Below are 14,612 nucleotides of genomic sequence, written 5' to 3' on the forward strand. Positions count from 1 at the left end.
TCTAAAATCGAACTAACACATTTGCCAAATGAGCAAAACAAGTCTCTTTGTTCATTACATGAAGCCGTTGATGCTTTACCGCGACAGTTACAGGAAATCCCAAAAAACAACAAAAATATATGGCAATTGGGGCATTACAGAATCAAGAAAATTCATTGAGCACTCATCTCTAAGTAACATAAAAGCTCAAAGGATTAACCTTCCAATTATTTCTTGTCAGTAATTAAATATATAAACCCTACCAACAACAGTTTTTCTGTACTTACAGAGGAGGTCTTCTTCTTCTTCTCCCTCCGAAGCTCTAAAAATTTGCCTGTCAACAGCAATTTTTTATCCCTGAATTTACAAAGTAAACAATTAATTAATCTCACCACGCAATCGGATTGCTTTTCCGCCAGTTTGTTATGATATTGGATTTGCCTCGAGTCCCGAGTGTGATAAGATCATCCGGCGATGGTAGCAATCAAAGTATAATCAACGAAAAAAGTGACGGTTTGGTCATTGCTTATAACTAGAACTGCTGCTTGTCTTGCTAGATAACGAAGGCTTGTCTTTTAAGCTGCTACATAAAACAGTCTCAGAATTGCTGGATGGACTTTCTGCAGGGCCAGGTCTCATCCAGACTTTTATGTGGCCCTCTCGACACACTGTAAGAACAGATTCCGGGGTGAATGTCAAGCCGGAAAGGGGTTCGGTGTGAACACGATGTGCGACTAGTGGGGAAATCTTCGGTACGTCTCGCATGCTTGGAGCAGGTTGCAGAGTACCAATTGGGACAACATTGTCCCAATGTGAAGATTGACTTCCTGTACTGAAAGTGGGAGATCCACCAGGGGGACATCGACGCAACGGAACAACAATCTCATCCATTTCTAAGTCCCACAAAAGCAATTGAGTGTCCTGTGCAGAAACAGACAAGTTGAAAAAAAAAAATCATTATCCAGCTTAACGCATGTGGAATATGAAGAATCAAACAGTTCAGAAAGAAATGCCAAACGAATAATATGAAAGACTATGATTTAATTATGAATCATCACATCTCTTTCAACTTTAGACTACATTACTTGCCCCTTCAAACCAAAATTTCTAGACTGTCCGGGACCAAATTGCTCCTGGTCCATTCAGATGATGACTAACTATGTTCGATAAAAATTTAAAAAAGAAGCAAAAGCCCAATACATCCACGATATATAAAATTGGCCTCATGCGTTCACAGGCCCTCCAAATTGGGCATAAGAGCCAAGTGTCTCCCGAACTTTGAAAACGACGGATTGATCTATTGGCCCCTGAATCTTGAAGTTATGCGTGATTCAACTTGTCCAAATCTCCACTTGTTCTGTCATGTAGGACTAAGGGAGTTAATCATGTGCTAATCGGTCGTTTTCAAACTTGGAGGGATCATTAGACTTTTCTGGACAATTTGGGGGCTAGGGATGTATTACGCCTATAAAATTACTAAAAAACCAGTTTCTGCAATTGGGTAAAACCTTATTTTCTCGCATAATCGCTAGTGAAACTTTCATCCGGTTACAATCGCATTTTCTGATTTCGAAAAGCAACATATATGTAACATAACTTCGCAATCTACTCTAGCAGTACTTTAACCACATCACTCCCTAATTCTAATTTTTTCACTAAATTATAGCCCTTGCATTGCATTTTCTTCATCAGGCTACCGCAGAAGCCATTGAGGTTCAAATGCATATTTGAGGTTCTAACATATTGTAACGTCATCTATTCAAACCATCAAAAAGTAACATCAGGCTTACCGGTCCAACCCACCATTCAGTTCATTATTTATGTGATTCTATCTTCAAAATTGATTGCATAAATCAATCGCCCAAGTGTACCTCAATCTACGCCTACCATCCTAAACTACCAATCATTTTAGTTACAACGCTAAGTTGACAATGCACAGGTATCAAATGAATGCAACTCATAAAAAACCAGATTTTAAGAGGTTAAATTTTGTAACGGATGAACTACTTCAAAGAAAAAAGAAACATGCCCTTAAGAGTATTTATTTGTTCGATCAAATAGTAATGCTTCTTATACCTGACCAACAGATCCAAACCGGTACATTATATTTTCTCCAGTACCATCTGAATTTGGAGCTGACCAATATGAATCAAAAGCCACTCCGCTTACCTGGAAGTGCCATCAAATAAGAACTTAATGAGATTGTCATAATTGTGTGCAAAGAACTAACAGGAATACGCCATATGCATTGAGAATCTTACCCATGAGTTATGCCCTTCACCCCATGCCACAACCTTTCGATCTTCCATACTCCATACTTGAACTAAATCATCTTCACCTCCCGTCAAAATGTATTTCCCATCCATACTGATTACGAATAACACTTCGTCAATTGCATCCCACAATAAAAACATAAAATTTACAGTAATGAGTTGTGGCTCCAAAGAAATTTCAGTATGTTACCTCCAAGCACAACATAGTAGAGCACCGTAATAACTTTTCCCACCACAAGTAAGTTGCTCTTTTGAATAGTCAAAAACTCGTAAATAACCTGCACTCAATAAAGTCAATCTCAATCAGCTGATGCATTCATGCGTAAAAAAACATCAAACTGTTTGTTGCAAACAATATAAGAATGCTGTTATACCATCTCTTCCAACAGTTGCTAAGTAGGCACCATCGGTAGAGAAAGCAATGCTATTAACGGAACCTTGGCAAATATGCCACCTGGCAATAGGATTACTCTGCATATAGGTAATACAAATCAGGAAATGATACACGGCATTCAGGTGAGGTAGACAATTATCATTCTAGAAGCATATCTTGTATTTAGTACGAACACCAATACATACAAAAGTTTGCACTCGAACGTCAGAATATCCCTGCACAATAGGGATAAGGCCCAAATTTTCCCCTATTGTTTTTTGGGAAGTACAAAATTACCCCTAACATGTGAAATGGTAAAATTTTACCCTAACGTTTCCAAGCTAGATCAATTTTACCCTTGCCTAACAGAAAATTTGAACGGGCTGGTTTGACGGTTATTTGACTGTCACATCATACCTTCCAAACAAACTTGTCGAAAAACTGACATAGTTTTGTGCACTTTGGCAGATTGTTGATTGTGTTAATAACATAGTAAACATTTTAGGCAGTTTTTTTGTGATTAACTTGTATGTTGCCGACTTAGTTATTGGCATTGGCAGGTTGTTTATAACAATAATAGTATATTTTAGACATAATTGATGTTTGGAAGGTCAGATATTACAGTTAAATAATGGGTCAAATAATAGTGAAAGTTTTATCTCAGGTAGGGGTAAAATTTTACCATTTCATACGATAGGGGCAAATTTGAAGCTTATCCCTGCACAATATATTCAAAGAATACCAAAAATGGCCCTATCTCAGTGTGTCTACCTACGGGTCAGCAGCGAACATCCATGAAGTTTATACAGAAAAACACTGCAACCAGGCTTTAAACTATCACTCTTATAGTACAGAAAAAAAAAACGCAATCACAACTCAGAAAATTAGCCACTTGCTTAAGTATTGCTATTCACATCTTCCATGTTTTCTTCTCTGTCCTAATTTCCTCCCTTTCCCAAACATATGATGCAAATTCTTATGCAAGCAAACAATACAAAAGTAAGTGCTTTTGGATTTTCTAAGTAGTTCTCAGAATTAATCTACAAGTGCCAATTTGACACTAATTTTAAGAAGCAACATTCAAACATAATAGTTTATGTTAGTTTATTTACAGCTAGAATTCGAGACTTATACCTTACTATAACGTGCATGTGCAACACAAAATTGACTTGGATCTTTAACGGCAGGAAATGAAGAATCACCTGCACCATCCTTACTCTAGAAAATGAAATTTAAGTGAATACCCAGATCACTGGATATAAAAAGAAAAGTTGAAATGCGATGTAAGATGCGGAACTATTTCTTTTTACTAGGAAGCTTGCCTTCTCATACACATACAAATTCCCATCAGAATGAGCAACCACAAAAGAACCATCACCTCCAGGCACCCATGCTACACTTGTACAACGGCTGTTGAAAATAAAAGTGTTAATCAAGTGGTCTTCAAAAGGTTGCATATATTGTAGCCAAGAGCCAAGAGTTCTCATAGGACTCAAACAAATAAACTACATATGGGATCAATGCCCTAAAAATGAATAAAATTAGTTTTTTTTTTTTTTACTCGAAAAGCTTTTTATCAACACTCCTTGGAGAGGTGATACCACATACAAGCATGCAAGCAGTATTTTTAGATGTTCCGGACACCAACTGCAGAATATCTTGCAAAAGCATGAGAAGTGTATATTCCTTATAAGTTTTTCTACTTGTAGCCAAATTAAGTTCTACATTGCCGGGAAAATTTCCACATCACAGGATAAGACGCATAGTTTTTAAAGGCGAAAGGTGAATCAAGGCGATAAGGATAAATATCGCCTCACCTGCCTCACGTGTGAGAGGTGGTCGCGTCGCCTCAAGGCGATATTTTGCCCTTATCGAACATAAAACTATTACTCAAATTGACTAGTTTAACTTCTAAAGTTGTAATAGTCTAATAAAATCCTAATTGCTAAAACATAACATCAAACATCATCACCAAATCCCAAAATAAAACTAAATCCAAATAACATAACATCAAACATCATCCTTTATCCATTTAATAATTAGCAGCATATCAAATTACAACAGTTTAAGACTACTTGCATTTGTCAAGAGTTTTAACAACCAGGAAGACCTAGGATCCAATCACTAATCCTTTATCCATCTAATAATGTTCTTTAGGTCAATTGTTGCAAGGTAAACTAAGTTTAAAAACTGAATTTCTAACTTTGCAAAAGAAAGAAATTGTTCACAATCCCAAATATCCCATTAGAACACAAATGATTTTCCATTCCACAACCCACAAATTTTGATCAAAAGACACACAAAAGTTTCAGACTGAGGCAGCGGCAATGAGAAAGGCGTTAAGTGGAGATCAATGATTATCAGATTAAAATTAAATAAGTAAAAAGTGGAAAGCATACATCGACAGTACATGACATCCCAAAACAGAGAGCAGAGTAACAAAAGACCAAAAAGAAAGCAAGAGCAGAGTAAAAATAGAAGAGGCAGAGTCCAGAAAATCCAAAAAAAATTGGACAACCTAACAGTACAATCCCAGAAAAATTGGAGATAAAAAGAAGAATAGAAGAGGAAAGCAAGACCTAACATAATTTCTTATTTAATTGTCTTTTTTTTTAACCAGAAAAATGCCATAACTGCAAAAGGCAACTGCCTCTCGTCTGAAGGGGTAAGGCGGTTGCCTCTTGCAGGTTGGTCGCCTTTCAGCGCAAGAGGAGGTCGAAGGAACACCTGGGTCGCCTCCCGCCTCGGGCGACCACCTTTTAAAACTATGATAAGAAGTTCAACATTTCTAAGGCCTAGTGGATACTGCCTCACGAACAGCATCCAGCAGAGAAAGATAATAAGTACCTACTGAAAAACAACAAGAATAGAAAATCCATAAAGACTGAGTTCATTCTCCCTTCAGGTCAAGCCATCCCATGTTTCTAGGAAAATAATATAAATATTCCATAGAAGAATACCCACCTAATTCTCCATGCATACTTTATCGAGAAAAACAAATGGATATTATGCCATAGTTGCCATTTTTCTGAGAGAAGAAATTGGCTATATCGAGAATTAAACAAACAGTTCTCTTTCTCAGCTATTGAACCGCAAAGGTACTGGCTAACTATCTTCAATGTTCCAGTCTTTCAATATACAACACACAAGATTTCAATCAAGTATATTAAACAATGTGTTCAAAGTTGAAACATTTATCATTAATAAGAATTCAACATTTCTCGGCGATTTCATATGTAGCATCCTGAACAAACTTATTTTGGCACTTCGAATCACAAAAATTCTTTACACATTTGTTATTCAATGAAGTCATTGTTTATTTCAGAAATAGAAGTCTAAGAGAAAGCAGTAAAAGGGAACAATAGAAGTAAGAGTTGAAATAAATGAAGGCTGGCTTTACAATGGAGTAACTTGCCTGTTGTTAACAGAACCGTCCTTATTATAATGCTGTGCCCCAACAAGCTTCTTTCCAACATCCTGTAATTGCTGTCTCAGTGACACTGAGTACACTACAATAGTGCAGATAGCCAATAAATATAATACTCTTTCAAAAAAAAGTAAAAAAAAAAAGAAAAAACAAGAGCTGCAATTCGATCTTAAGGAAAGGATTTTTACCATCACCAGAATTCAACCCAATAAGCAAATCATGGCCATCCTTAGCATCTGGATCAAAGGCATGGCACACAGGGTTTGAGTTGCTAAAATGTATAGATTTTATTGGATCCTACATCAAAGAACAATCCTCTAAATTAGCAATTCAGTACTTTTTATCAGGCATAAAAACAGAAAACATGATATGCCATATTACCTTATCTTGAGAGTTTAAATCACTTATAAAGATTGCATCCCCCACATTAAAGATCAAGTAAGTTCCTTTACCATCAAAGTTTGGATTAATCAATGAATGATTCGAACTTGAAGCACCCAATGATCCAATCCTACTAGTGCTACTAACACTTTTATTCCCACCATTTCCTCCAACAAAACTAAGTGCTCGGCTTCCATTGCCAGCCCCCAACAACCTGGCTGCAGCTGATCGCACACCACTGCTAGCAGTGAAACTCGAAGCTGATGCTGTCGGGGTTGATGGGGCCGCCTTGTTGAGATTAGCTACCGTTACCTAATAGTCAAATTACACAAAAAAAAAATCTTTCACGAATCACGGCTATTAATCAAATATCATTAAATTGATCAAAAGATGCTACTTATATTCATGAGTAGTAAGCCCAACAGACAAATACAATAAAAAAGGAATATGGTTGAACCAAAATCTAATCATGCATTGCCTTGAAAAACAGAATATAAGTATTATCATTTTTCTTGCATATATATCATATATAATCATATGGACCATTTAAATAACATAACACGATTTTGACACCTGAAATTGCACCCTTAACAAAAACCCTAGAAGTTAACAAGATTGCTAAACCCATTTTCTTAAGAACAAACAAAACTATCCAGAAACTGCATAATTCACATGATAATCAAAATCCAAAAGCCTCGTAAAATACGCTCAACTTTAATTAATGTGTATTTAACCAAAACGCACAACTATTAAAATCTCAACTTCAAAACAAGCTCCAATCAATTGAATTAAGAAAATTGGACAGCAATAAATATATATAATCATATACATACACAAAAATATACCTGTAGAAATTAAGTACCTGAGTAACGGTTTTGCCATGGGCATAATGAAGCAGACCGGAAGGATGAGTCTTCTCATAGTGAAGCTTATAACGCCCCTCAGGGGTTTTGAAATACGTCTTTAGACCCGGCGACTGAGTGTTTCCGGATGCCGATGACGCCGAAATCATGCCGTTGGTGGAATTCATCATGATGCCGCCTATTACTACAACACACCCTAGAACATCTGATCATGACATTAGGGTTTCGTAATTTTGAATTTCCACACTCTTTTTCGAAACGTTTTTTTTTTTTTTTCTTATTTAGGTGGGTCTGATTTTCTCGGACGACGAAGATTGTGCCTTTTGCTTGTATGCTTTCTTTCACTTGGCTTTGTGCTTAGCTGTTTCTGGGCATTGGACTTCAATGGAGATCAATTAGAGGGTTTGGATCTTATGTTTCGAGGCCTACGAAAAATTTATTTCTTTTGGGAAATTGGATGGAATTTGACTTGTATTTTAAAAGTCAACTACATGGACGGCGGAGATGATGATGGATTACTTTTGTTGACGATGGCCTTCATGACTAAACCATTTGATTAGTTAATCAAATTTTCTAAAATTTATTGTTTGTTTGGAACTTTTTTTTTCTTTTACTCCAAACAAAGTGTTTAGTATTCGTGCGAATATAAACAAGTCCATGTGACATCTATGGAGCCCGAGCCTCCTAGACAACCCAGTCTCAAAGCCTGACCTGGAAGATCTTTATTGACTCGTCAAAGATCATTCCGCTACAATAATCACGCTCAATCTCGCCAATCACGAATCAAATAGGCTTGAGGGATACCGAACCTCGATATGTGGGCACATGTTCGCCTATCAACAGGTGATGCGTAGCTCAACACGCTCAAAAACTTATAATTGCCTCCCTTTTTTCGACCATAAATAGAGTATGACATTTTCCAAGGTACACATTCACTAAACTTTTTTTTCGTATATATACGTTTTATAATCTGAGTGGTCAATAACCAATTTTTAAGCACCAATGTAAAACTTCTCAAAATTAAGCTATATTGTGTTTAAGATTTTTAACATGTAAAAAAAATTGTGTTTAATAGAAAAAATCGAATTTAAGGAAGGGCCTAATAGGCCAAAAAAAATTAGAAATTTGGATTTAAGGAGGGGCTAACAGGAAAAAAAAATTATAATTTTCTATTTAGATGCTAACACGTCAAAAAAATTGGAATTTTGAATTTAGACAAAGTTTAACGGGACCTGAGCCAACATCCAATCTAAAATTCTTGAAAATAGAGGGACTGGAACCACAACAGCCTCAAATTTTATGCAAACAGGGAAGGTGAAACTATTCGTGGACAATATGGTTCCGACGACAGGAGGGACCCGGACCTCCCTTGTCTCCGCCCTTGCTTAAGCATTGTAGCAGGTTAGCGGGACTCCACCCCTCCTTTAACCATATTTGTGTCTTAGTTCAATCTTAATTATGGACATATGCATAATTCAATCACATATACTATGATTGAAAACTAGCTTTTATACATATTTTTGAAGGAAAATGGTTTAACATGATTGAAAACTAGCTTTCATAACATATTATTAGGGTTATAAACGAGGTGAGATCGGGAATGCTATTCTGTCCCTCTCCTTGTACGTGAATAAAAGAAAAAATAATTTTTTCTCTACCAACAAATCAATAAACAATTAAATTTATATAAATTAGACTATCAAATTAATAAAAAAATAATTATAATAATTTAATACTTCAATTAAATATTAATAATATATTTATTTTTTAATTAAATTTATTAAATAAAAAATCAATATTAATATTTATGTAAGAGATATATACAGTAAAACCTCTATAAATGCATATCCTTAGGACCGAAAAAAATATTCATTAAGCGAGATTATTTATTTATCGATAAATGAATAAATTATTCATTTATCGATAAATTAATAAATTATTCATTTATCGATAAATATTCATTAGATATGTAATTATCTTGTTTAGGAAATATATTATTTGATTGATTTGTAATTATCACATAATTACAAATCAATCAAATAATTATATGCATAATTATAGGCACAATTATAGGTCTTGTTTCTTGGATATTTATATTGATATATATATATATATATATTTTTTTTATGTAATTTAATAATTATTATTTTATATTTTCATTGGGCCCTTAAAGATTTAAATATTTTTTATTACTTAATGCATTTAGCGAGGTTATTACTTTAGTCCATTGGCCAAGTTGGGACCGAAAGAATTTATTATATAATCGAGGTTATTACTTTATCGAATATTTATTTATCGAGGTTTAACTGTAAATTTATTTTTGGGAATCTCCACATGAATAAAGATTCTAAGAGTGGAGAGGATATTAACATTTTTTTTTAGAAAAAAAAATACTAATATTTAAAAACAGGGTAATTAATTTATTAGTCCCTATATTTTGACAAAACACATTGTTTAGTTCCTGTGTTTTCAAAAACACACGGTAAGGTCTCTAACCTTCTATTTGTTAGATTTTTTTACCATTTATGAATTAAAAAATAACTAAATTACCTTTTACTATTTATCAGTTAAAAGCAATTCACACTTTTATGTATTTCTCTCACAACTGACGCTCACAGAAAATAGAGAAAGGATTGAATCCCTAACCCATAATCGAATCACTCATGCTCACTCAGACCCAATGTTTACGAATCTGAATGATTAAGAAGAAAATCAAGAAGAAGAACACTCAAAGTTGATTTCAGATGCAGTACAGTCTAAATGAAATGAAAATAAAGGAAAAGAAGAACGCACAGATGAGAAACAATGAAGATAATAGTCTTATATATTTGATTTTGTGGTAAAAGGTAGTTAAGGCATTACATTTTTATTTTAAATAGATTTTGACTCAAATCCAAATTGACTAACAGAATCTTCATAAGAGCTAACGACAGAGACTAAACAGTTCACTGTGGAAAACGTTAGTGACTAAACAGTTCATCGAGAAAAATGTTAGAAACTTTACCGTGTGTTTTTGAAAATACAGAGGCTAAACAATGTGTTTTGTCAAAATATAGGGACTAATAAATTAATTACCCTTAAAAACATTGTCGCTATCAAGATGGAGAATTTGTGCTTCGTTGACAACTCCATATATTATCTCTAGTTATTTTATAAAAAAAAAATATATTATCTCTAATTATAAGAGTAGTTTCACTATAATCACAAACTTTAAATTTTAACTATATTCCATAAAAATTAGATTATATTTAATATGCTAATGAGATGAATCTAATGTGTTGATTGATAAAACTGAAAATTAAACATTAAAAAAAAAACAAGTATAAAATTTTAAAATTATAAATATTAAAAGTACTAAATGTATTAAATTTAAAAATATTAGTTAATATTAACTTAAAAAAATTTAAGTTAAATATTTTAAGTTGCAAAGTTTTTTTTACTTAACTTAATAATAACTTAAATGGTTGACATTTCAAATTCATTTTTTTTAAAATTACACTTCAATGAAATAAATGTTTAATATCATCCTAAAGCTTTATGTTTCAGGCTTTTCTAAATTTCTCTTGACCCAACCCAAAGTGTTACGGATCTTCCGGGCCTGGCATTTTATTTTTATACATATAAATGAAATCATTAATAATAATAAATTGGTTGATTCAAATAATAATAATAATAATAATAAATTGGTGTTTTTTTTTTTTTTTTGTAATGTAGACGCTGGAGTTTTTTTAGAAGCAGGTTATTGCTCGGTGGATTTTCTGTTGCGGAGTCACCAAGGCGAATGCGAGTATGCTATGCACAAGGCAATTGCAGATCATTTTGAACCTATCCTAGCTGAAGCAATGGCGGTGCGAGAAGCACTTTCTTGACTGAAAATCAATTCACGTAGCAATGTTACGATATTGACTTATTGCCTATCAGTCGTGACAGTACTCACACATCCAGCACAACAATTCTTCTATCTGTCTGATGTTATTGAAGTTTGTCTTTTAATTATGCAATATTTAGATTCTATAGCTATTTCTTTTGTTAAACGTTCATCGAACCAGACCGCTCATATGTTAGCTAAGGCGGTTAGTTCTATGTCTGTAGTGGCGAGTGGGATAGACCACCTGCTTTTCTTCTTGATGTTCTCCATTCTGATTTGAATTAATAAGAGTTTTATGTGGTTTGCCCTGACCTTGAGAGTGGGTAGACCTACCCTTACCTAAACTTTTGTTACAAAAAAAAAAAAGTTAATTTAAATCTTAAAATATTAAAATTATCAATTAAGTTTCTGAATTAAGTAAAAATCATCAATTAAATTTTCATTTTATCCTAAAATAAAAAACTGTGATTATTTAATATGGACTATAATGGTCTCTGTGTTAGCTCAAAACGAGTTTGAAGAAAAGGGTCTGAAACTGTTCAACCGAATGATTTTCGATCATGAATGAATTGATAATTTTGCTTAAAATGGAGACTCAATTTATAATTTTTATTTAATTTAAAGACCTAATTAATGATTTTAAGTCATAATTGATTTTGAAGCTTAAGTTTAGAATTAGGTCTAAAAGAATAGAAGAATAATTTATTATAGGGGAAAGTTCAAATAAAACACATGTGGTTTCACTAATTTTCAGATAAATGACCGTGGTTTACTTTTTGTCAAAACGAGGACTGAGGTTTCGCACTTTTAATAATGCTATTAAAACTATCTTTAACGACATGAAAATGAAAATTTTCAAGAATTAAAGTTGTTCGATGTCATATTTTCTATGGAACTACATTTTCGATTTTAGAAAATCATCTTTTTTGGAACTTTCTCTCTCTAAACATTAACTTTCTCTCTCTTTACCAAACATCATCTAAATAATCTTGAAATAAAAAAGTTGAAGAATTAAAGTTGCTTAGAATATTAGTAGTTCTTAAAATATGTCATTTTTGAAGTTGTTAAGAGTGATTTTAATAGTATCAATCGAAAAAGTCTTTATTTTGTTAAAGTTGAAAACTTCAGTCCTCGTTTTGATAAAAAAGTAAACCACAGTCCTTTATCTAAAAATTAGTGAAACCACAGCGGATTTTATTTAAACTTTACCCTTTATTATATGAACATGGTCAGTTTAACACACTTTGTATTTTATGAAATTATTTTATTATTTAGTATGTTATTAAGGTATATCGCTTGCTGTGAAATTGATAAAATAAAGTAATATTAAATGAATCTCTTAAAAAAAAGTGATATTAAATAAATATTGGAAGAAAAATGCTAAATATATTAAATAGGAAAAACAATATTTGATTCATGAACTTTTTCTATTTTATAATAATGTTCTTATATTTTTTTTGAGGCTTTATACAGTAAAACCTCTATAAATTAATAATGTTGGGACCATGAAATTTTATTAATTTATAGAGATATTAATTAATCGATAAATTAATAATTATTAATTTATAGAGTGATTTTAAATTTTTTTAAAAATAAATTTTAAATTACTAATTGTTTCAAATATTGTAAAATTCGTACAAGGGATGAATCTGTCACAACGAATTTAAAGTAGTAATCACTGAAGAAGACATTCATTGGTCAGCTTGATTACCGCAATCAAATGAATGTCAATCAAATATTGGATTATCCACGTGAAAACAATGAATGCTCACAAGTCCAAATTTTAGAAGAAATTGTGTCGAGCGTTATGCAAAATTCAATTAAGGATGAAGCTGATGAAGCAATTATAGCATTCATCCAGTCTTTACACTTTTTTTGTTACAATTTGACAATAATACATCGGAACTTTTGAATGCAGTGAGAATAGTAGAAATGAAATTCAACTAGATTTAAATTTCAAGAAAAAATAAAGGCAAAAAGCATAATTAAGCCCCTAAACTTTGGCTGTTTTAAGGATTAAGCCCCTTATCATTTATTTTTCCACATTGAGCCCTTGATTATTGATTCTATTATAGATTAGGCCCTTATTTAGCTTTTTCGTCGAGTTTGGACTGCATAAATCGTTAGAGCGATTCGGCTTGTTGAGATGGACAAATAAAAATAAGAATTCATTTACTAGGAGAGATAAAAATTAAAAACTAAAACGAAATTATAGAAATTAATTTCCATTATATTCTTCCAAAATCGATTTTCTCCTCTCCCATTTTGTGATTTTCAACATCAGAATCGTCAAATTGATATTCTCATCTCCTAAACTCGACTGAAAAGTTAAATAAGGGCCAAATCCATAACAAAATCAATGATTAAGGACTCAATGTGGAAAAATAATTGATCAAGGGTTTGATCCTTAAAACATGTAAAGTTTAGGGGCTTAATTGTGCTTTTTGCCAAAAATAAAATACTATTGTCACGTCCGTGTCTAAATTTGTAAAATTTATATTTTGATATTAGTATATATTATAATTATTAGGTATATGATTTTTATTTGGTGTTATAGAAAAAGTTTGAAGTTAATTTGAGGGTTTTATATGTAAATTAAAAGTTTAGTATAATTTTAAAAGATTATAAAAAAATGAAGGATCAAATATGATATTTGACGAATTTGGAATATAAATCTAAATTCGACAGAGTTCCACCATCTTCTTTCTTTTTCTTTTGTTTTCTGTTTCTTTTGTTTCCTTTTGCCTCTTCGTCGTTCTTCGACTGTTTCTCCACCGTTTCTTTGATTTACGGAAATTCGACCGTCCGAATCACTCGAAATTGGAACCATAGCATCTTTATATATAGATCTAAGTCCTAGCCGAAGAGTTTTTGAGTTTCGGCAGTGTTTGGAGGGAAATGGCTTAGACAAAGGTTAGAGGCGAATTGAACGGGTTTGTGGTTTTCAATTAATAGCCAAGGTAAGTAACTATCAACTATATTTTGAGTTTTATGTATACAGATATATATATAATCAAAGAAGTTTCAGAAATTGATATTTTAGGGTTATGCATGAATTTTGTAAAATTGGGGGTTTTCCTAATTTTGCTTTTTATTGTGAAATTATGGTTCAAATGAAGCTATTGATTATGCTTCTATGTGAATTTCAGATTTTACTTGATTATGTTGATTAAAGGCTTAATTTAGTTGATTTACATATATACATATATGTTTTTGGTTTCAATATATATCTATATTGAACAAAATGAATTTGATGATTTCTTACGATTTGTGTTTGGATTGAGAAATCTGTTGCGGTTATTATTGTTATTATTTTGGATTGAAGTCCAAATATGATTTTGATGATACAAAAGGGCTAATTGTAGCCAAATGATTTATGATCATGAAATAGTTTGGAATTTGATTGTGAAATGATATTTGAGCACGTTATGATTTTATATCCATCGAG

At 32.5% G+C, this 14,612-nt stretch overlaps 1 protein-coding gene across 1 annotated transcript; it reads right to left on the reverse strand.

Annotated features, from left to right (window-relative positions):
- On the reverse strand, window positions 1-7,713 carry LOC136208725 (uncharacterized). Its single transcript, XM_065999854.1, has 11 exons — window positions 7,296-7,713; window positions 6,434-6,745; window positions 6,241-6,349; window positions 6,041-6,134; window positions 3,948-4,035; window positions 3,760-3,843; window positions 2,627-2,723; window positions 2,443-2,530; window positions 2,241-2,346; window positions 2,056-2,148; window positions 1-900 (listed from the first exon to the last, which is right to left on the reverse strand). The coding sequence occupies exons 1-11, from the start codon at window positions 7,464-7,466 to the stop codon at window positions 499-501; spliced, it is 1,644 nt and encodes a 547-aa protein (XP_065855926.1). The 5' UTR covers window positions 7,467-7,713; the 3' UTR covers window positions 1-498.
- Window positions 7,714-14,612: the final 6,899 nt, after the last annotated feature.

The sequence above is a fragment of the Euphorbia lathyris genome, chromosome 10 (genome assembly GCF_963576675.1).
Source record: "Euphorbia lathyris chromosome 10, ddEupLath1.1, whole genome shotgun sequence".
Lineage (NCBI taxonomy): Eukaryota > Viridiplantae > Streptophyta > Magnoliopsida > Malpighiales > Euphorbiaceae > Euphorbia > Euphorbia lathyris.

Bases quoted from the DNA above. Each gene is read 5' to 3' on its own strand.
- LOC136208725 (XM_065999854.1), bottom strand. From the start codon at position 7,466: ATGATGAATTCCACCAACGGCATGATTTCGGCGTCATCGGCATCCGGA. The intron at 4,036-6,040 runs GCAAGTTACTCC...TATTTTCAACAG, and splicing joins GACGGTTCTGTTAACAACAG to CCGTTGTACAAGTGTAGCAT. The intron at 2,724-3,759 runs GTATAAGTCTCG...ACCTATATGCAG, and splicing joins CACATGCACGTTATAGTAAG to AGTAATCCTATTGCCAGGTG.